The following is a 23,668-nucleotide window of genomic DNA, read 5'->3' as shown; positions in this document are numbered from 1 at the left end:
GAAGGTTTGGAGGAGTGCTGCGGTGGATTGGGAAGCCCAACAGAAACCCTAGGTAAGGGGCACCAGGCTTGTATAGAAGAGAGGCGAGAAGCCCTTCGCAAGCTGACGGGTATGAGAGGGAAGTAACCCAGGGGAAGAAACCGCTAGTCAAGTGGTTCACCACAATATATACACATACAGAGACCATAGGTGGTTCACAAAGCTGTAGAAGTCAATTTTCTAGATAAGAGCCTCCCTCTTTATGGAGTGGGACACAATTACTATTTTCTGAGCTCAGCTGGCTTTATAAATATAAATGTAGTTTGGGGCACTTAATATATAACTTTATGAAGACAGTGTTAAGTGAGGTTTGGGGGAGGCTGTTGCATATCTGACCGGGCAATCAAGGGAATTTGTTCACAAAAGGTTACAAAAGGAATTTTAAACTACATACTCTTGCAGATAAAGGCAACTTAACATGAAACTGTCTTATCTGTCTGTATACAACATTTTTCCTGCATGTGCAAATCAGTTTCACACAAAAAAAATGAACTCAATACAGACAGACCTGTTATTAGAACTTTCCCAAAAAGCACCAATAAACTTTGAATGAAAGTTCTCCAAAAATTTTACCCACATTCATTAAATGTTATCCAGCTCCCACTGAAGTCAATGGGAGTCTTTCTACTGAGTTCAATAAAAGCTGAATCAGGCCCTAATTTTACATGATATATAAAGTAGCTCAAAAAATCATCTGTAGACTCTGAAATATACATCTGGATATGTCATTCAGATGACAAATCTATCGACTTAAAAGGAGAATTTCTTCATCTTTAAAACCCAAAAGACACATACACTTAGAATTGTAAACAGAGACTGGAGCAGAGTGAACTCAGCTACAGTTTCTTTGCCTCTTCCCAAAAGGAGCACTGCTCAGCTCAAAGAGAGGATCCTTTATCAGCTCCTGTCCCTCTTCCCCAGCAGATCTCCACTTTCTCAGAAGGTGGAAAGTCTAACTAACCCAATGGACCTCCTGTGTCATTTTGTGATCGTTTTGCTGAGGAACAACTATTAAAAAGGAATATTTCACCTAGTTGTCTTTATGACTCATAGACCCTTAATGCCAACTAGAAAAAAGGATGACAATAATATCCTGATATGTACATTCCGGTTCATCAAGGGTTTTCATATGCTGTCTAAATTAAAATGCTGGTCATCAGTCAGTATTGTTGTGAAATAAATGTACAGATACTATGTAAGGAACTACATGTGTTTACTGAAAAAATGTTTTAAAGTCTGTACAAAGATAGAGTTGACATATATGTTTTCTGTCAGATAATGTTTATTCACTCTGGCACGTAAATTAAACCTTGTAAGTTAACAAAACGGAGAGTCATTTACATACTAAATCAACGGGGAGATGGAAATCTACAGGAAGACAGCACACAGAAGCATAAGCTACAGGGAGATGTAACGAGATGGCAAAAGATACCCCTTTATCCTGCACCTAGGAAGTAAATGGGCAATATGTTTACATTCATGAAAACAGGATTTCAATCAGATTTGGTTGAAATACTGCAGAGGATATTTGGGGTGAAATAAACATACTTAGAGTTGAGGTTAGCCTGCTAAGTTAAGTATAGTATCCAGAAAACATGTTCTAATGTTGTTTTGTACGTAACTTGTTTCCATTATCCTTACTCATTCCCGCTCGAATCTTTGATAACAGACTTATGGTCGTTTTCACTATAAATGTATCTCAGTGTTGTGGTGTTAAACAAGGTGCTAATCCTGAGCTGACTCACACAAACTAGTGTATACATGTCCCCTTGCAGACAGCTGACCTGGTACTTCTGCAAGTATTCAGCAGAAAAGGGGCCAACCACCACAGAGGAACACTTCAAAGAGGCTCCAGGACTGGGTACATCTATTGTTAACCTGCAAGGGAAAGTAAGGGTTGATACAGAACTGAGGAGATTGTTTAGTGGCTAACAGGCTGGTGGGATCTGAGAAAAGACAACTACACCAACAAGTCTCCCTGTTGCTGGAGTCAAGGGAGTAACAGGGTGTCCAAGGTACTCTAAGAAACATCACAGTTTTGAATACAGATTCACTGATAAACTCTTCTTAAAGTAGTATTGTCCCCTGTGGGTATAGTGAAAGCAGAAGAACTCTTTAAAAGGCAGTTTGTAATGCACTGTCTCACAGTTGTAATGAAAGGTGGTGTTTGTTTTTTTTTAATTAAAGTGATTTAAGTTGACCTTGAATATCACTTTAAAGGAATTTTGAATATCCAAACCAAGACACTTGTGATTAGAAACAAATCATAAAATGTGATTAGACAGAGATAAAACTGAGGCAACAGGTAATCAATACAGACACTTTCACATCTAGGTCACCTGTTCAATTGTAGCCCAGGATAGTAATAACCAACGGAGTAATATTCTGTAATATTTAGCCAGCTGCTTGCTAGCTAAATATTAAAGGAGTTGGTGGATTATGTCTCTATCACAATCACCACCATCACTATTCATTACCTTTTTGGTAGTCTGACTAGTCATGATTTAATAGGCATGAACAATTTTTAACCTTTCCCTCCAGAATGGGGTAGAAGCACACTGCAAATAACCATATGATCTTATTATTGTAGATCAGCCTTTCAAAGGTCTGTTTGCCCATGCATGTATGGCCAGTAATTATTTTGACCGATCAGTAAGATGTCATGCATTTTTTCATTATCAAATTAGATGGCAAATGAGTACATTTTATGTCTGGATAGCTACATTTTCATGGCAGTTTTTAAAGGCTGCTGTAACCCTGTTGTACCTTACCCTAGTTTTCTGTAGCTTTCATTCACTAAATTATGCTTACAAATCAGACTACAAGCCTTCTGGGGCAGGAACCATGTCATATCATCTTCTTTCCTTTGCAAACACCTGACATTTTTTTGGGCACTATAAAAATAAGTAATTATCACTGTCAATGTAACTCTTTGCCTATTGACCAACAGAACACTTCAACATCCAGTCCTTTCAATCCAGCACATTTTCAGAAGTACTAAATGTATAATTTTTAAAAAAGGCACTAGTAGCATAACAAAGATAAACAAAGAACACATATTGAAAAATAAAATTTGAAGTGATACCCAACATTAATCTACAAACATTCTTTTTAAGACTCCAACAGTCAATAGTGAATAAATATTTTAAAAGATTCATGATACCTAAGCCCCATGACTTAAAGTAGTGGGACTGGCAAAACTCTTGTACTTGCAACCTATTTATTATTTATTCCCATAAAATGACCAAAAGCCAGTTAGCAGACACAGTAAATGAAGTCTACACCTCAAATTCTGCTGTACTGATCATCCAACTTCAGCATTTTTCACTAACTCTTTTGAGGTTCTGTATCAAATTCTAACCCAGCTACACTCATTTAGGCAAACAATCATCACCAGATTTTTGTAACAGTATGTCCATCTGTTTGCTTCATGCACCCTATTATTCAGATAATTGGATCATCCATTTGAAGCCATTTCTGAACCATATCCTTTTACAGCAACATAGATGTATTTCAGCTTCTTAAAATCTTAAGTCAGCACTTGACTTTATTTCACTGTCAGTGTGTGGTGCTGTTTAAAAGCATAACCTTTTTTTCCAAGGCTTAGCTCTCTAACATTTCCGCATACTAAACTAATTAAGACACCTAGTAACTCTACCTAAACATTGTTTAATCTCTAGTCTATCTCATCACTACATAATTTAAAAACAATGTAAAAAATTATCTACTTTCTTCTAAAATCCCCAGTCAAGGATAGCATTTTAATTTAAACAGTGAAACAACTTCATGTTCTGGTTTCCATTAATACTCGAAGTTATTAGACCACTTTAATAATATATTTTAAATGTGCGTTGGAACTAAATAAGGCAGTCTCAGCACTGGATCAAGCATTTTTCTTTCAATTATGAATTTATTCTTATAATCTGATATTATTATTCGTATTATTGTAGCCCCAGTCATTAACCAAGACCCCATTGTATTAGGTACTATATTAACACAGAACAAATAGACAAACCCTGCCCCTAGGAGCTTACAATTTAAATATAAGAGACAACAGATGGATACAGACAGAGCGGTAGGAGAAAAGACGGTTACTCACCTCTGTAACTGTTGTTCTTCGAGATGTGTTGCTCATATCCATTCCAGTTAGGTGTGCGCGCGCTGCGTGCACGTTCATCGGAAGATTTTTACCCTAGCAACACTTGGTGGGTCAGCTGGGCGCCCTCTGGAGTGGCACTGCCGTGGCACCGGATATATACCCCTGCCGACCCAACCGCCCCTCAGTTCCTTCTTGCCGGCTACTCCGACAGTGAGGAAGCAGGGCGGGTTTGGAATGGATATGATTAACACATCTCGAAGAACAACAGTTACAAAGGTGAGTAACAGTCTTTTCTTCTTCGAGTGCTTCCTCATATCCATTCCAGTTAAGGTGATTCCCAAGCCTCACCTAAGCGGTGAGGTCAGAGTGAGATGTGGCAGAATATAAAACTGCTGAGCCAAAGGCTGCATCATCTCTAGACTGTTGAACCAGAGCATAATGTGAAGCAAAGGTGTGGACCAAGGACCAGGTAGCTGCGCGACATATCTCCTGGATAGGTATACGAGCCAGGAAGGCGGCAGATGAAGCCTGAGCTCTGGTAGAATGCGCGGTGATGTGGCTTGGGGAAATATGAGCCAAATCATAACAAGTGCAGATGCATGTCGACACCCCAGATGAGATCTTCTGAGAGGAAACAGGTAGGCCTTTCATTCGGTCTGCTACTGCGACAAGGAGTTGGGGCATTTTACGAAATGGTTTTGTCTGCTCTATATAAAATGCAAGCGCTCTACGGACGGCCAGGGAGTGCAACTGTTACTCCCGTCACATTGAGTGTGGCTTCGGGAAGAAGACCGGGAGAAAGATATCCTGGTTAACATGAAAGGCCGAAACCACCTTAGGGAGGAATGCCAGGTGTGGTCGCAACTGCACCTTATCCTTGTGGAACACAGTGTACGGCGGATCCACCGTAAGAGCCCTAAGCTCAGAGACTCGTCTGGCCAATGTAATGGCTATGAGGAAAGCTGTCTTCCAAGACAGGTAGCGTAGCGAGCAGGTTGCTAACGGCTCGAATGGGGGAGACATAAGTCTGGTTAAAACCAGGCTGGGGTCCCAGGTCGGGGCTGGGCGGCGTACTTGAGGGTATAAGTGCTCCAAGCCCTTGAGAAACCTCGAAACCATAGGGTGTGAGAACACGGAACGACCATCTTCGCCTGGGTGGAAGGTAGAGACGGCTGCCAAGTGTACCCTCAGTGACGATACTGCTAGACCCTGCTGTTTGAGAGACCAGAGGTAGTCCAAAATAGAGGGGATCGAGACCTCTGTGGGAGTAAGATTAAGCGTTTCGCACCAGTAGGAGAAATGCTTCCACTTGGCCAGATACGGTGACCGGGTGGAAGGCTTCCCTGCTACCCAGGAGAACTTGTCGTACTGATTCAGAGCAACGTAACTCTGACTGGTTTAGCCACACAGCAGCCACGCCGTGAGGTGAAGAGCCTGCAGGTCCGGATGGTGAAGTCTGCCGTGGTCCTGAGTTAAGAGGTATGGGTGGAGTGGCAGGGCAATTGGGTTGGCTATCGACAGGTCGAGCAACGTGGTGTATCAGTGCTGCCTGGGTCACGCTGGAGCAATCACGATGATCCGCGCTCTGTCCCTGCGGAGTTTCAGCAGGACCTTGGGAACCAGCAGGAACGGTGGGAAGGCATAAAGGAGCTGGCTCTTCCACAGCAGCAGGAAAGCGTCCGAGATCGATCCCGGAGAGAGAGCTTGGAAGGAGCAGAACATCTGGCATTTCCTGTTCTTGCGGGAAGTGAACAGGTTTATGTGGGGAAATCCCCACTTCTGGAAAACAGAATGAATAACGTCCAGGCGGACTGACCACTCGTGAGACAGGAAAGACCTGCTGAGTTGATCCACCAGAGTGTTCTGAACGCCTGAGAGAAAGGACGCTACCAGATCTATCGAGTGGGCTATGCAGAAGTCCCAGAGTTGGATGGCCTCCTGACAAACAGGGAAGGACCGTGTCCCTCCCTGTTTGTTTATGTAGTACATGGCCGTTGTGTTGTCTGTAAACACTGAGACACAATGGCCTCGCAACTGTTGCTGGAACGCCTGGCACGCCAGGCGGACTGCTCTCAGTTCTCGGACATTTATGTGTAATGCCAGCTCCTGAGATGACCAAAGGCCTTGAGTACGAAGATGACCGAAGTGAGCACCCCAGCCAAGAGATGACGCGTCCGTCGTTAGGGACATTGAGGGTTGGGGCGGATGGAACGGCATCTCTGCACACACCAGGAAGGGAGTTAGCCACCATTCTAGGGAGCCTAGGGTGCTCGGGGGAATGGTGACTATCGTGTCTATTGGGTCCCTGCCCGGGCGGTATACCGAGTTGAGCCAAACTTGGAGAGGACAGAGGTGGAGCCTTGCGTGTTTGGTTACAAATGTGCAGGCAGCCATGTGACCCAGCAGACCGAGACAAGTGCAAGCCGAGGTCATCGGGAAATTCTGTAGACTTCAGATGATTGCTGCCATCCCTGAAACCACGCTGTGGTAAGCAGCCTCTGGCTAGATTGGAGTCCAGGATAGCTCCTATGAAGTCTAACCTCTGTGTGGGAACCAAAGTGGATTTTTTTTATATTGATCATCAGGCCTAGGCGTGTGAATAGGTCCTTGATGATGCCCACATGCTGAGTGACTTGTGTCTCGGAGGCCCCTCGGATGAACCAATCATCCAGATACGGGAAAACGTGTATCCGACGTTGGCGGAGGTAGGCGGTGACTACGGTCATACACTTTGTAAATACCCTTGGGGCTGCAGAAAGGCCAAACGGCAGGACCGTAAACTGGAAGTGCTGACGGTTGGCTACAAAGTGGAGGTATCTCCTGTGCAGAGGAAAGATGGTGATGTGAAAGTACGTGTTCTTCATATCGAGGGCGGCATACCAGTCTCCAGGATCCAAGGACGGGATAATGGTCCCCAGGGATACCATGCGGAACTTCAACTTTATCATAAACTGGTTGAGTCCTCGCAGGTCTAGGATAGGTCTGAGACCTCCCTTCGACTTGAGGATTAGGAAATAACGAGAGTAAAACCCCTTGCGCCTTTCGTCCATCGGTACCTCCACTATAGCTCCTATGGCGAGGAGCATCTGCACGTCTTGTAAGAGGAATTGCTCGTGAGAGGGGTCCCTGAAGAGGGTCAGGCTGGGAGGTGGGGCTGAAATAAATTGGAGGTGGTACCCATACTCCACCGTGCGTAGGACCCAGCGATCTGAAGTTAACTGGGACCACGCCGGGAGGAAGTAGGAGAGACGGCTGGAGAAGAGAGGAGAGGTATCCTGGCCTGTAACTGGTACGCCGCCCTCAGGCGCACCTTCAAAAGTTCGTCTTTGGTCCCGGTGGTGGTTTAGAGGGACCTTGATTTTGGCCCCCTTGGGGTCTCTATGGTCGTCTGCAACCACATCGGCCGCGCTGCCTGCCGAAGTCCTGTCTTTGTCTAAGCACAGAGTATGGGCGGTGAGGCTGGGGACGAAAAGGCCTGCGTTGGGTCACCGGCGTATGCATGCCGAGAGAGCACATTATGACCCTGTTGTCCTTCAGGCTTTGCAGCCTGGGGTCAGTCTTTTCCGGGAAGAGGCCTTTACCATCAAATGGTAAGTCCTGAATGGTATATTGCAGCTCCAGTGGGAGGTTTGAAACCTGAAGCCATGAGATGCGCCTCATGGCAACACCCGAAGCCAGAGTCCTGGCTGCTGAGTCTGCTGCATCCAACGAGGCCTGGAGGGAAGTTCTGGCCCTCTTTTTCCCTTCCTCCAAGAGGGCAGTGAACTCTTGGCGGGAGTCTTGAGGGAGAAGTTCCGTAAACTTACCCACCGCCATCCAGGTGTTATAATTATAGCTGCTAAGCAAGGCTTGTTGATTTGCCACCCGGAGCTGTAGGGCCCCTGCTGAGTACACCTTGTGGCCGAGTAGGTCCATTCACCTAGCCTCCTTCGATTTCAGGGCTGGCACCTGCTGGCCATGACGTTCCCTCTCATTAACGGACTGGACGACTAGTGAGGAGGCAGGGAGGAGGATGGACATACAAGTACTCGTACCCTTTTTAGAGGGCACCATATATTTACGCTCGACTCCCTGGCCGCAGGAGGGATAGAGGCTGGGACTGCCATATATAGTATCGGCATTCGCCTGGATGGTCCGAATAAATGGTAGGCCACTCTAGTGGGGCATCCGCCGAATAGACTGTCCACTACCGGGTCCTCTACCTCCGGGACCTCCTCCACCTGGAGGTTCATATTGAGTGCTACCCTCCTTAGGAGGTCCTGATGGCTCTCAGGTCGATTGGAGGAGGGCCCGAGGAGGATGTTCCTGCCACTGCCTCAATCTGGAGAAGAGGAAGAGGAGATGCCGCGACGAGCGGGTCCTGTGTGGCCTGTTGCTCTTGGGCGACCTCCTGCTCCAGTGGAACCTGGGAGTCCGGTGGGTGAACTGGGGCTTCCTCCGCAGCAGTCGGAGGGGGACGGCTAACCGTCGCCTCTGGCACTCGGTGCTCTGATGAGACAGAGCGGGACGGAACTACTGTATGCCTTGGGCCTGGTGGTATGCCCAAGGTGTCCAGAAAGACCACTGATGGGTCCTTGGTCCTGGGCTGGGTCTCTTGGAAGACTCTGGTGGGCACATCAGAATCGCGGTCCTGAGCATAAGAGCTGTCCGCGTGGGACGACACTGATGCATGTCTGGATGGCCATGGAGGTGCTGAAAAGCCCTGGGCAGAGTCTCTGTCTCTAGCGGACTTGCTCTACTCGGCACCATGGGACCGGTACCGGGAGCATACCGGTACCGGAACGAGATCGGGACTTGCGACCGGAGCGGTGCCGGGAGGTCACCAGATCTCGAAGGCTCGACGTCGGAGCGGCTACGGGAGTCACGGTGCCTGGAGCGGGCCCTGGGAGCTGGATACGGTGCCGGAGAAGTAGCGGGAGCCGGCAAACGGGAATACCGACCGGTGCCGAGTGAGTGTGACCAGGTACCGAGGAGGAGAACGGTACCAGGGACTGCGAGCAGCGTCGGGAGCGGGAAGCGCCGACGGGACCTGGAACGTCTGCGGGACTGTGATTGTGAAACGGTGCCGCTCTGCTGTGCCGACAGAGGATGGTCTTATCAAGGCAGGCTTGCCTGATAGACTGTATTACCCGCACCGCGTGTGCCAGGGTTGAGCAGCGTCGACTCTGTCATGGCAATCAGATCCTCGCTGTTGAGAATGTGCTCCGGCGTGGATGGAATAGTAAGCTCAACCACGGCTCGCGCCGGGGAGCTGACAGGCACCGGACTTGATGGCCCTTGTGGACCAGAATCGATGGTTGCCGGACGTCGTCTGGTGCCGCGACAGGTGTCGTGCCAGGCGATCCGACTTAGACCGAGCTCTCTGGCTGCGGTGCAGGTGGCATGGAAGCAGCAGGAGTCTTAGGCTCTCTCTGACCTCGGGGAGAGGGATGGTGCCGAGTCGACTTCGTGCCGGTGACGGCCGGTGCCGAGAGGCCTTGGCAGTACCAGCGCGGTCCGGTGCCGAGGAGGTGCTTCTGCCTGCCGATTGACCAGTGCGCAGGTGCTGAAGGCAGAGGGGTAAGAGCCGCCTCCATGAGGAGCTGCTTTAGCAGAAAGTCCCGCTCCTTTTTTGTTCTCGGCTTAAAAGCCTTGCAAATGCGACACTTATCTGTCAGGTGAGATTCCCCGAGGCACTTAAGGCAGGAGTCCTGTGGATCTCCTGTTGGCATCGGCTTATGACAGGGCGAGCATGGTTTCAAACCCAGTGAACTGGGCATGGGCCCCGGCCCCGGGTGTGGGGAAAGGGCTAATCCCCAAACCCTTCTTAACTATACACTAACTATTAACAATAAGAATTAACTATAACTAGAGAACTACGAGTAGCTAGGGAGGCAAAGGTCAGTAAAACCGCACTCCACCGTTCCAACAACCGATACAGGCAGTAAGAAGGAACTGAGGGGCGGTTGGGTCGACAGGGGTATATATCCAGTGCCATGGCGGCACCACTCCCGGGGGCGCCCAGCCGACTCACCGAGTGTTGCTAGGGTAAAAATCTTCCGACGAACGTGCATGCGGCGCGCGTACACCTAACTGGAATGGATATGAGTAAGCAGTCGAAGAAGAATAGAAGGATACAATGAGACAATGCTGTGGTTTCACACTAGCAGCCTAACCATTGTCAAGTTGTTTGCAGGCATCAGAGCAAAGTTTTGAGGACATATTTGAGGGAGGATAATGAGTTACTTTTGCAGATGGTTATTGGAAGTTCCTCTCAACTGTGAAGCACAGCATGGGAGAGAATACAAAAGGTGCTTGTTTGATAATTTAAAAACGGGGCCACTGAGGCTGGAGTCATGGACCAATCGGAGACAGGAGTCCACCCTTGGATACTGAATGAGAGATGATTGGTAGGTTGAAAGTGAATACAAGCAAATATGTTTGATACAATAGAGACGAGCAAGCCAGCTGAGGGATGCAGAAAGGGAGGTGATTTGATCAAGACAACAGGCTAAGAAAATTATCTTTGCAGTAGTATTCTGAATGGATATGAGTGAGGCAAGACTGCACTTGTCAAGGCCAGAGAAAAGGATGTTGCAGTAGTAGACATGCAAGATTATGAGAGCCTGGATGAGAGTTTTAGCTGAATGGATGGATTGGAAAGATTGTATTTTAAGAGATGTGATGCAGAAAGAATCTGCAAGGTTTAGACATAACCTGGATGTGAGGAACTTGCACACAGCCTACGTGAAGAATGAGAAGACGCCCAGGGATCAACATTTTGAGGTTGTGGGTGCTCGTTATAAAAAGCTTTTGCAAGAGATAGGGCCAGAGGAAATTCTCTGGTTTTGGTCTGCCAGGTTATATTTTTATTAAAATATTTGCCCCAAAGCAAACGCTCATTTTGCAACCAAAAATGGCAGTGTCATATCAGTATCGGCTGCTCTACCTCCATCAATGGAAAAACTGCATAAGGTCCAAACAAGAAAAACTTTAAAACAGGTCTCTCTTACAACCACATGTCCTACCTTGCAGTTTTTGAGTCCGTCAAGTCCCTGGTGGTCCAGTGATGGGCCCAACACAGTGTCATTATGGTCAGAAGTCTGCCAGGACGGGGTGTCCAAAATTCACAGTTGCCACTCACAGTGGCCTTAAGACAATTTATTTTTTACAAGGTTTTTGCAAACAATATACAGACACATTCAGACAGATGCCACAATCAGCAGCAATCTGAACACATGTAGCATTATGAGGGTTTCCCTCAAGGTCCTGGGTGGAGGTGACCCATACATGCTTTCATTTTTGCTTTTTTACAATCACCCTCCAATAAAACTTTGAAACAAACACTAGTCAAGAACAAAATTCTATGTTCAACTCCTAAAAATCACACACAAGCCACAAAACAAGCAAGCCATGTCTACATGTACAGCACTGCAGCTATTGATACAGCTGCACTGCTGCAATGTGTCTGGTGAAGATGCTCTGTGCTGATGGGAGAGAGTTATCCCGTCAGTATAAAAAAAATACATCACCCCCACGAGCGGCATAAGCTATGTCGGCAGTAGCTCTCCTGCCAACATAGCGCTGTGCACACTAGTGCTTATATCGGTTTAACTTATGTAGCTCAGGGGGGTGAAATATTCAAACCCCTGAGAAACATAAGTTTCTCCAACATAGGCAGTAGTGAAGACATAGCCTCACTGACCAAAAGGAATCACTCCACTAACTCATCCAAAATATGCACTTTTTTTTGGTAGGTTAGCTGGCCAAAACACCTCGAGACCACAAAATAATCCTAGACTGGAGTACAAATATCAGAAAGTATCACTGCTTGAAAAAGAAGATGCATCAGTACTGTGAGAGAAGTACCACCATGAACCAGGATTTGATAACCACCAATTTAAAAAAAAAATCTAGACAGCTGTGACATATATAATAAAAAAGTACTACAGAGCCCAAGCATAGTCAAAGAATTAAGAGAAGATGTACTGCTATCTTTACAAACCTACTTTTGATGCTCCTTTGAGGATGGATAAGCTTTCAGAGATTTAGAAAAGAGAAAAGTGCCCATTTTATGTGTGTGGGGGGGGGGGAAAGAGGACCAATCCACAGAATTACAGCAAATCAGATAATTCTGATGCTGCTAAATTGCAAAACACAGATATAAAGGAAATGAATTTGTAAAAAATAAGGTGATATACAAATGGTAGGAAGTAATCAAAAACTAATCACGCCAAAGTAACTATTTCTTTGACAGGATAACAATATACTAGATAAAGGAAATATAGTGGACAGCATCTCTAAACTTCAGTAAGACATCTGATATGATCTTGCACAATTGTCTCACAGCAAACTACAGAATGAAGAAGGTTGACTAGGCTATTGCACCAGAGACTAGAATCTGGAGATTAGAGTAGGATGATGAATTAAATATGAGTCAACAATATAATGAAGTCACCAAAAAGACAGATGCTATATTGGGTCATATTAGTAGACACATCCTATTAAAAACAAAGGAGGTAATTGTTCTTTTGGGCGCTTGTTGGGCCTTGACTAGAGTACTCCAACAGCTAGAACCCTATAGACAAACTACACACTAATAATGTACACTTCACACTAGCAATGTACACCAACTGTTCACATTTGGGCACAATATTTTTAAAGATGAATTACAAAGCCATATATTTACATACTAAATTTATAAAAGGTTTGGAAAATAAGACCAATGAGGAAAGGGTAAAATAATTTGACTTTCATTCTAGAGATAAGAGAAACAAATGGCCCTTGAATTATTTAAAAATATGAAAAAGATCTATGATAAAGACATGGGGATAATTTATTTTCATTAGTCATTGAGTCAGATCAAAGGTTCATCTAGGCCAGAATCCTGTCTTCCGACTGTGGCCAATGCCAGGTGCCCCAGAGGGAATGAACAGAACAGGTAATCATCAAGTGATCCATCCCGTGGCCTATTCCCAATTTCTGGCAAACAGAGGCTATGGCACCATCCCTGTCCGTCTTGGCTAATAGCATTGCTGGACCTATCCTCCATGAACTTATCTAGTTCTTTTTTATGGAACACTCTGGGATTAAACATTAGCAGAAAATACCCTATAATAACAATCAGACAACAAAAAATGCTGCATCATTCCAAGGGATGCTTTTAAAGTGAATTTACTACTTGTGAGAGGTACCAGTCTGATAGCCATGCAAAGTGATATCTGTTTCTCTACAGAACAGGACCAGCATTGAACTCCTGAGAATGCAGAGTTGTGGAGATTATAGGAAGGAATGTTTCCCATCCATCCCCACTGAGCAGCTGTCATGGCAAGCTAACTTCTCTTCTGGATGGTTTGACCTAATACAAAATCAGAATTTAGGACTTTCAAGGGTATGTATGTTCAGCACAGAAGCCCAGGATCATACTGTTCTGGATAGGACCTGAAAACAAACACACAAGCTCAAGGATTCCTAGACTCAATTTTACACATTTCCTTGTACATTGTATTTACCAAGCTTATACTTAGTCTGTTTTCATTACCACCACTCCAATTAATAGCAACTGAAATAAATGATGGCTCTAATTATATAGTTAGCTGGGATAAAATCATGGGCCAATGAACTCCATTGGAGTTTTGCCACTGGCTTCAACAGGGCCAAAATTTCACCTATCACCTACAAGAAAAAAGAAGAAAGGGGGAACTGTTTAGAAAAGATGCAGTGAGGCTCTTCCTTAATTATTTTCCCCATCACATGCTCAACTTACAGAAAAGGTTATATCACCATTATTTAAAGAGAAAACACACCACTAATAGCCTTTCAAAAGTTATGTTATATGGGGAGGCTTTCAGGAGCAGAGCTTGGTGGATTTATTCTTTGAACAAAATCCACAAAAGAATGAGTATACAAATAATCTTTCTTTATACAGAAGCAATTTAACAGGAGGGTAATAGTTAAACGCCCTGCTTCTTAAGAGAACTAGCCGATAAATCAATGTCCAAATTTATATCACTGCTCCACTTAAACATAGCTATAAGAATAATTTAAACCTTACAGCATAAAAGTCAGCTGATAATTTTTTTCTGACTAGCACCTAATAAAATTCATTCTTGCAGAATTGTGGAAAAGTTAAGTACAGTCCACCCTTCTTATAAAGTTTTCTGTTACAAGGTTGCATGGTTTACACATATGTTGTATTTTATTATTTAAAAAATTCCTCCTTATAGCACCCTCTTTGTTGTAACACTCAAATAAACTTTGCCTCGAGGCCAAGAGTATAATAAAAGTAAAATGAATTTGGACAATTTGCTGAGAAAAGCTAGGTGGAGGAAGAGAGGAATGGGTTTTAAATCTTTTTGCCTTCTTTTTTTGCTTGTAATTTTTTCATGCTATAATTTTTATTTTCTTTCTTTAAAACACTTTTTGTTTTTATTTCCTTTTATTTATGCAGTACCTGTGGAATACCTTCCAACAAATCTGTGCAGTTCTGAAAGCCATTTTATGATCTGGGAATCCTAATTTCAAAATCCGTACACGTTTGATCACTAAGATAACTGAACTCTACAGACTTTATTTCAAGAAGCTATATGAAGTGAGCTGAATTCACTGATCATTTTAAATCCATTTAGTACAAATATATTTTGTGCAATTAAATAAAAATGGAATATAAACATTTTTCAGTGAAAATAAAGACATTATGCATAGAATTAATATACATCACTATAAAACAACTTCAAATATACTGTACGTATACATAGAGAAAATGAGCTCTGTCTAGTTAAGTATCTTGTGTGTCAAAAATTCCCACTCATGGGACATGAGCTATCATGCATTATCTATTTAGTCCTTAGATGAAAGACAGCATTTAACTTTTAGGATTTTTTTTTTAAATTCAAGAAGCATTCAGAATGTTCATACATGCAGCTCAAGATATCATTTGCCACATTTCATAGGCATTTTAGATAGAGGCCTAGGAGTCAGGCAATTAGGAAACAGTTTGGGAGGCACAGAATCTCAGTATCCAGTTCTTCATTATATTCTCACTACATTTTCAGTTTATACATATGCTGGATGTTTTCCTGATTACTATTTGCTCTGGCACATATCTGATTCCATGGATTTTAGGAATTTTTATTTATATCACAATATATAAGCCTATAGAAACTTCAAGCAATCACTTCATGATTTAAAAACGCTTCTGCACTCTTTCATACATCTTCACCAGAAATCTGTTCATCTCATTTAGAAACGTCAATCTCAAATTCATTTTCTATTATTAGTATTTTGCTGACAGTTAACACATCCCTTGCCCAGAGAGTTTACAGTCTAATGGACAGATTGTGGCCTGTCCTGAACAAGGCAGTATAGGGGTCATAAGATGTCTCTTTACTTCTTTGCCCCTGAGCATCCTACTACCACTTCCTATATGCAAGGGGAAGCAGGGTCCACAGAACTGGTATATATCCCCCTTGAGATTTGTGGGAAAGGAGAGTGGAATGAGCCTTGATTCCAACCCTTTCCCACCATGTCAAGGAGCCTATGCTGAGAAAGTATAAAACTGTGGCATTTTACTCTCTTTCTGGAGCAACTGGGAGACTGATTTATAAAGTCACAATCTCACTCCTGGACTGATCCAGGGGAAGCACAACAGCACTCTGTCCCTTACAATGAACTAGATCATAAACTGATAATTTAGCCCTAAGACAGACAAGACAAAAGTCAAGACACAGAATAACATTTATTTCCATCTTAGGTACTGCCCTCAGAGGACACTTTACTGATAATCTGATGTTTAGATACCAGGTTATCTCCACAGCCTCCCTCCTAAAGAGGCACAAGGGCTGTGCTTAAAAGAAGAATTTGAACAGAGTGAGGGAGAAAGAGTGTGATGGATAAGGACAGAATGACTGTTCCTAAACACAGAAGCAAAATCATAGAGGGAAGAAATAGAAAGCTAATAAAAAAGCAAGGTGGGAGACAAGAGCAGAGGAATAAGGCAAAAGGAGTGGCAAGAAATAAGGCTGAATAGTGAATGAGAGTGATTCTGAAGTTATGCAGGACAAGAAATTTCACACAAAATCTTACATCCGTATGCCAGAGTTTTTGTGAAGTACATTGCACTACTTTTCATTTTGGACGGAGGTGGGGGGAATGCATTGTAATTGCAATTACAGCCTCCTCTACTGTATTAAACAAAATTCATTGAAGCAGCTATAGAGGCATATAATACTGACAGCATGTTAAGAAGTGAACAGTTCACTTTACCACCACCTGAAATTTCCAAGATGTTTTCAAGATCCTGATGTCCTTCTAAAGCCTTTAATGGATAAGGGCCTAGCTAACAAACAGTAACAGTAAAGTTGAAGGGCCAGAATGAAATTTGTGGGAGCATTACATTAGCAGTGGAGAGCTTTTGCTTGTGAACTGCATGCATGGCCCATGTCTATCCACTTTTAAAATAGTGCATGATCAGCTGCTTTACACAGGCCTTCTCTAAACTAGAAAATAATCCTCCTAAAAATACAAAACAAAAAACCAACAGCCACCCACCAAGGCTTATTCAGTAAAAATAAAGGGCTGTTTTGAAAATAATCACCAATACATATTCCATGTTGTCTAAGAGGCACACAAAATTATTAGGGTTTTTAGAACTGTCAGTAAAATTCAGTAAACTTTCAGTAATATTACAGGCTAATTTGAAAAAATATAAAATTAAAATCCTTGATTGAAAGGCATCTTTTCCTGTGTGCTTCCCCCGGCCCCCGCCCCCACTTTAATTAAAACCAGAGTACACAAACTCTTTATGCATAGGGACTCCATTAATGACTCCCTGGTCCAGCTCCCCATATACTCATCTTACAAACTACAGCTGGTTTGCCAATTGCAAGTGCTGGTCTGAGAAATCACCTACTGTTTGTTAAAATGGAGTTCTCAACTACACATAAGTGGGGTCTGCTGCAGAAGGACAGCTAATAGCCTCAAGTTAGGATTGGAGAGGATAAATTAATCGTTCTAGAGCTTATTGGAGGGGCATAAATGGAATCAATGGGCATTTTTAAGGGGGAAGAGGACTGCAGGACAAAGATGAGAAGACAAGCCCCGAGGGACAGTAAGAGGATGCTGTCCCTCCCATCTCTGCCCCAGATATGCAATCTCTGCAATGGCCAGTGCGTTGCAAGATAAATATCTCTAGTACATTGTAACTAGGCTTAAGAGAACACTATTCCGGATGTAGAACTTCTCTACTCATTCCACATGGCTATGTGGACCCTCATTTGTACTTTAAGCACTATATAAGAGTGAGGTAGTATTATTTAACCATATATGTGTAATTGGTTAAAGTAAAAATGGTTTAATTATCTAGTGTAGAACTATTCTGTTTCTCTTATACAAAGTAAAAGTGAGGGGAAAGGGTATGAGAAATAAGAGGAGTAACAGTGGAAAGAATGCAAATGTGTGAAAGTGGGAGAGAGTGAATGAATGGAGAGCAGGTGATAATGATTGGGGAGTATGAAATGAATAAAGAGGGAGTGAGACAGAGAGAAAGGAAGGAAGTGAATGCAGAGGGACACAGTGTTTGGGAGAGTACACTCAGATCTAAAACTTGGGCATGGATGGTCATTCATTCCACCTACAGGAAAAATATTAGAGGAAACACTGTTCCACCGGCCCTCTGGCACAAGCCATGGAGACGCACTCATGTCCTAGGTTCCAAGGGGTCTGCAATGATCCAGCAATGGGTATATGCACTCTTTCTTCTCTCTCCTGTTCCCAGGGGTTATTGAGGGGCCTAGCATGCACAATCCACTTGTGTATGGCTGTGCAGAGGTGGTGCTGCTGTCCAAAATAGATGTAATCAATCATTATGGGAGTGTTAATATATTTTGGCAAAATATATACTTCTAGTGTTCCTGCAAAACTTCAAGTCCTCATATGCATCGTGCCCCAAACCAAAAATAAGTCTCACTTGGTGCCAGCACCCTCTGATTGATCTTTTCCATTAAGAAGCAAGTTCACTCTTCCTACAGCTAAATTTCTCATGTTAGGATGATAAGTTTACTGCTTATTCCCCAGCCCTATTGATATTGACACAAAGATTGTATATTACTGCTGTATCACACTTTGAGAAATTAAAACAGTATCAAGGTAAACATTCAGAGGTAAGAAATGTATTTCTGTGCACCATAAGCCATAAAGTTCACTTGATTCATTCCATCCAAATCTAACAAGAGCCACAAAATTTAACATTGGGCATCATTACTACTATCTGGCATGCTGAAAGAAACACTAATCAGGCATGTTGAAAGGTTCAATTAAATACTTTCCATCATTTAAATGGAGTATCTCCTGTGCATCCAAGTGTGGCATACAGAGTATGTCCACATGGCAGCTGGGAGGTGTAATTCCCAACACAGGTACACAGGCATATGCTAGATATGCTCAAATTAGCCCCTAAAAATAACAATGTGGCCATGAAGGCTCAAGCGAGTCCAAACAATGCCCATGCCACTGCAGGAACAGCTATTTTTTAGGTGGTAGCGCAAGCAGAGCTAACGTGTGTATGTCTAACCACAATGGGAATTACATTCCTGGTTGTTGTGTAGAACGACCTACAATGGCTTTAAATTAGCAAAAGGAATTATGGTACTAATATTCAGGGCCACTGCCCCAAGGGGTATATTGGATTCAAGTTATGCAGCACTGCTGTAGAATCTGTACAATATCTAATATATTTAATTTCAATTTATTCTCCCTAACACTTTCAATATTCTGCAAAATTTTCCTTAAATACATAGCCACACTGTTAATGGTGTCAGCTCTGACAGGGTATTTGGGTGCCAAAAGCCTCAAGAAAGTGTGGCAAATCATTTTGATTTTTGGTGAGCAGAAGCCTGTTGAAGCTCTTTGGCTTTCTTGGGAAGGGATGTATTTCATCCTTCACTTCACCTTTGTGGGCAGAGGTGAGGTAACAATTTTGGAGGAGATGGAGGACTTCTTCATTCTTCACCCAAGCGAGACTTGATGGCAACCTGCAATATCGCGCACACACACTAATTTCTGGCACTACAAAGCATAACGGGGTATTTCAGTTTAGTGATTCTGCTAAAATGACTGGAAGTGAAATAATTAATAATATTGACATTTAAATTATCCTTATTAGAATTCAGACTGAACACCACACTAACACTCATAGGAGACACTTCCAGAGATATCATTTAGAGCTGCTGGTAGAGTTAGGCAGACATCACTGCACCAGTTGATACTGAAGATTATACTTGAAACCAAAAAGGCGAGAGGGAGGTAGTGTGTGTGTAAAATGAAAGCTTAGATTTTGGAGCAGAAATCTAGCCAGATCGGCAACAGTTTCTCCCTGCCTCCTCCCCCCAGTGTTTTCCAGTAAGTGAAAGTCAAATCACCTCCTCCCCTTTTCTACAAAAAACCCATAAACCATGAAAAACATTTGGTTTTAGTCAATAAAATACATTCTGCAGAGCAGGTTTTCAGCAAAAGTATTTTTGTATTTTCCACACCTCGTTAAGTCTTACAGTAAATGCACCTGTAGAACCAGACCATCAGAAGCAGTGTTATAAGTGTAGCAAAACCAATGACTGTAACCAGAGGACCATCTAGTGGTGGTTTGGCCACATCTCATGCCCTGCCCATTGTGCTGTAGCTATTTAAGTATATAAATACACACTGCTGTCTTTAGAAATAAATCATAAATTTGTAGAGGGGCAACTCTGGCAGCTTCTTGAGTGCTCAGAGTTCCTAAAGCTTGATTACTTGGGTGACAGGCCTGGGTATGAGACAAACTACAGTGGTTGCATTAACTAATTCACTGCTCCTAGCAATGAAGGAAGACAAAATGTGTCCAAGCAGACCTTGAGATTAGTCAGCAGCTTTTGATACCAACCCTAAAGTTCTGTTAACTCACTAGTAGATCCTGGTAAGAATGGATAAAGCTGCAGTTGAATGATTCCATTTTTATACCCGGAGGACAGTCATGGACAATATTTCCTCTATCCAAGAGCTCTCTCCTACAGCATAACACAAGAGTCCCCGCCCCTCTTATCCCACCAATTCCATGTGTATAGCAGGCTGACAGCATCAGTAAAGAGACAGGGCTGTACTGTATTCAATATAACATACTTCTTCAACACATCTCACCATGCCAGATCAACACAATAAATAATCCAATGTTACAGTGAGTTTGAGGCTTGGACAAAGGCTATCTGACTGTAACTTAGTCCAGAAAAGACAAAGATAAAGTTGGTAGGTAGGGGGAAGAAGCCAGAGAGTTGGTAAAGCTTTTATTGATGCTCATGACCGAAAGATAGTCAATGCCATTTGTAAAGGCATATAACCTAAATTTATTATTAGAGACGGACTTCTCTTGGAAGCCAAGCTAGTGACGGTCGCTGGGAGCACATTTTCCCCCCACCTGGCAAGATGAGTCATGCCTTTTCTCTCTGAGGTGGACCTTATTGGTATCTTTGTGACTTTGAGACACTTTGCTGCAAAGTGTTCTTTGTGAAACAACACCTTGAGAACAAGCAGAAAGTGAAGTTCACAGAAAATGTATTGAACCACTTACTACAGAGTTGCACATTGGGAGCACATTATGCCAGCGTTCCACAATTTGTATTAGCTACCAATACGAATACAAGATAATGATTTCAAACCATCTAGGGCTGTTAATTTGATACTGCCTCTTTCTGTGTGTCACTCTACCACAACTGCCATCAGTAGAGGAGCTTGAGTTGGAATTCCCCACTAGAGGGGAGAAAGTAGCTGGCAGGGTCCTGCAGAAGGGGTCTTCCACTTTGGAACTTTGATCAAACAAGTTGGGCAGTGAGCTCAGATTTGTAAACTTTCTAGACATGCAAGGAAGTGCCTTTATTTTATTTTTTTGGGGGCCCTCCAGGAGAGGGGATGGTGACTCCCAACAGGAGAGGACTGGGGGAGGTTTGGGCTCATTTAACTCTCATCTACTGATGAATATTTCTCTGTCAGCCCTTAACAATGTATTGTTATTTGTGTTATGTGTTTTTATTTTATGGAATGGATGACTAGACATTGAATAGTCATCTAGAAAAATGTGTGTACAAAACGTCAAGTTAGGAACCACAATTTGTTCAGTTTCAATTACTTTTATTTTCATCCTATAATTCACAGTACCTATCATTCAGGGGAAAATATGGGAGCCCCCTAGTGGTTAAACACATGCATATTTACATAAAGTCAGATTTTGATACCCCCTACTCAAAAGGAGTAGCATTAACTTCACAAGTAGTCGAACTGATTTCTGCAAATAATGGTTCTGTAAGGCCCCCAAACCTGCAAACACTTACATATGTGCATACATAGACCATGTGCAAAAAAATGTTTCCAGGATAACGGGAGCAAAGCATTTAAAATTTGGCTGCAGAAGTTAACTGAAGACTGTAATACACCGAACAACAAAATGTCTACTTAACATTTCAAAGGATAACATTACATAGACTGTCTTTTAAAAAAAGATTTGATAGGGCAGATGGAATAGAAGGTGGAGAAGCCAAAAACAAAAAACACACACACAGCAGTCCGAAGAGTAAAGAGAACTACTCTATTTTTATTCTCCAACCTTGGAAAATGCATAACATGACTTAAATGTATTAAAACAAAAGAAATTTTCAATATTTGAATTATTACAAGGAAAGGAAATTTGGGTTTTATTTGTTTATTAATGTACTTTTAACGTAAGTGTCCTTATGAGCTAATATCCTTATTTCAACACTTAATTTTTAATCTCCTAGCATATTCCGTATTTAACTTTCTTATTTTAGGTTCATTGATATGTTAAAAACAAAAGCAAAACAAATGATACTTCCTAACTGTTCTCATCCAAACTAGTAATCTAAAGATGGTAGCATCACAAAAACTCCCAAAAAGAAGCTTACTAGCATTTTAAGAAGAGGGCCAGGATTGAATGAGGATCAAAATGAACTATTCTCGAGGCTCTACTTAATTTGCAGTATTGTGGATCCTGCAATATTAGGTTTCCACCACAATTTTATCAGCTGCCTGGGCGGCTGGGTGTCCCGCTGTCAGCCAGAGCCCCAGACATTAATGATCATAATATTGTTGCAGCAAAATGTCTGGTTATGCCTGCTAATTGTTTTTGATAACATAATACCTGAGTGTTTATATTGTTCCAGGAATTTTTTCTTAAATAGGTCTTCTCTGGCTTTTCCAAATTACCACAATTAATAAAGGTCTATTATTACATTTCAGCTATTTGCATGTCTTGTCTGCAACTCAGCCACAATTATTTGACAATCATTCAAGTAGGGCCTTAACTATTCTTTGATTCCTAGACATTCCCTGCAAAATGTAATGTAGCCCCAAAGTGGGAAAGCTTGCATATGCCACAAGCCTGCGTTGTTCTTGATCAATGTATAAACTTTAAGCCACAGTCTAAAATTCACTTAGAATTAGTTTACCTTTCACACCACCAAATGGTCCATAAGTCATATTGCAGGCTGTTCGCTGAAGATTGTGTTCATACATAAGTTTGATCTGATACTGGTTCCCATGTTCCACATTTCCCAAAGTTCCTATGAAAAAACAAGGAACATATATATATGTCTAATTTTTAACTCTTCTGATTCACATGAAGGAAAAACAGGAACTTTTTTAGATTATTGAAGATTATATGGTGAGGCCTTATCTATTATTAGTTGCTTTGGGAGGGGTGTGAAGGTTGACAATGATATATTTTTAGGAAAGTGGCAAACGTATTTATTATTTGTACATCAGCAGTACATAGAGGCCAAAAACAGAAATGAGGTTCCATTATGCTAAGCACTGTATAAACAAGGTAAGAGATAGTGCCTGCCCTGAAGACAACTCTGTGTTTGAGCAAAGGAATCTCACATCTTTAGACAGTATATGGTTCAACTATTCGATCAGAAATCAATTTACTCACCCAAGGAAGACAAAACAAAAGTGTTTTGCATTACGATTCTGCAGCTCTAGGAGCCAATAAACAAAGTATGCCTCACAATTTATTTCAGCTAAAACATCTTAATCTCCTTAAAAGAGACTCTGTATTAGGCAGGGGTGAAAGTAACTTAAAGGACTTACCGGTACACCGGAGTCCTGAGCGGGTGTGGCCTCAACCAGAAGAGGTGGGACCTTTCAAGATTTAAAGGCCCTAGGGCTCTGGCTATGGCTGGGAGTCCCAGGGCCTTTAAATCATCCCGAGCTACCAGCTACAGAGGCAGCTGGGAGCCCCAGGGCTCAGAGAAAAGTTAAAGGGCCCAGGGCTCTGGCCACAGCAGAGCTCCAGACCCTTTAAATCACCATGGGAGCCCTGCCACCGCTACCCCAGGGCAGCAGGGCTCAGCCTAGGGCTAGGGCTGGGGTAGCGGTGGCAGGGCTCCGACAGTGATTTGAAGGGCCTGGGGCTCTGGCTGCTGCGAGGAGCCCCAGGCCCTTTAAAGCGCCACTGGAGCTCCAGCAGCAGGGCTTGGGTGGTGCTTTAAAGGGCTTGGGTGGCACTCTCCAAAG

General features: G+C 43.0%; 1 protein-coding gene across 6 annotated transcripts in view; it reads right to left on the bottom strand.

Annotated features, from left to right (window-relative positions):
• The window catches only part of BBS9 (Bardet-Biedl syndrome 9), a 498,766-nt gene that overhangs the window by 463,268 nt on the left and 11,830 nt on the right, over window positions 1-23,668 (bottom strand). For all 6 annotated transcript variants that reach the window (XM_075062584.1, XM_032778779.2, XM_032778787.2 and 3 more), the window contains one exon: window positions 22,600-22,713. In XM_075062584.1, coding sequence (XP_074918685.1) covers window positions 22,600-22,713 — 114 coding nt within the window. The remainder of the gene's footprint in view (window positions 1-22,599; window positions 22,714-23,668) is intronic.

The sequence above is a fragment of the Chelonoidis abingdonii genome, chromosome 2 (genome assembly GCF_003597395.2).
Source record: "Chelonoidis abingdonii isolate Lonesome George chromosome 2, CheloAbing_2.0, whole genome shotgun sequence".
Lineage (NCBI taxonomy): Eukaryota > Metazoa > Chordata > Testudines > Testudinidae > Chelonoidis > Chelonoidis abingdonii.
Note: the sequence above shows the minus strand (reverse complement) of the source record. Positions and strands in the feature narration are given on the sequence as shown.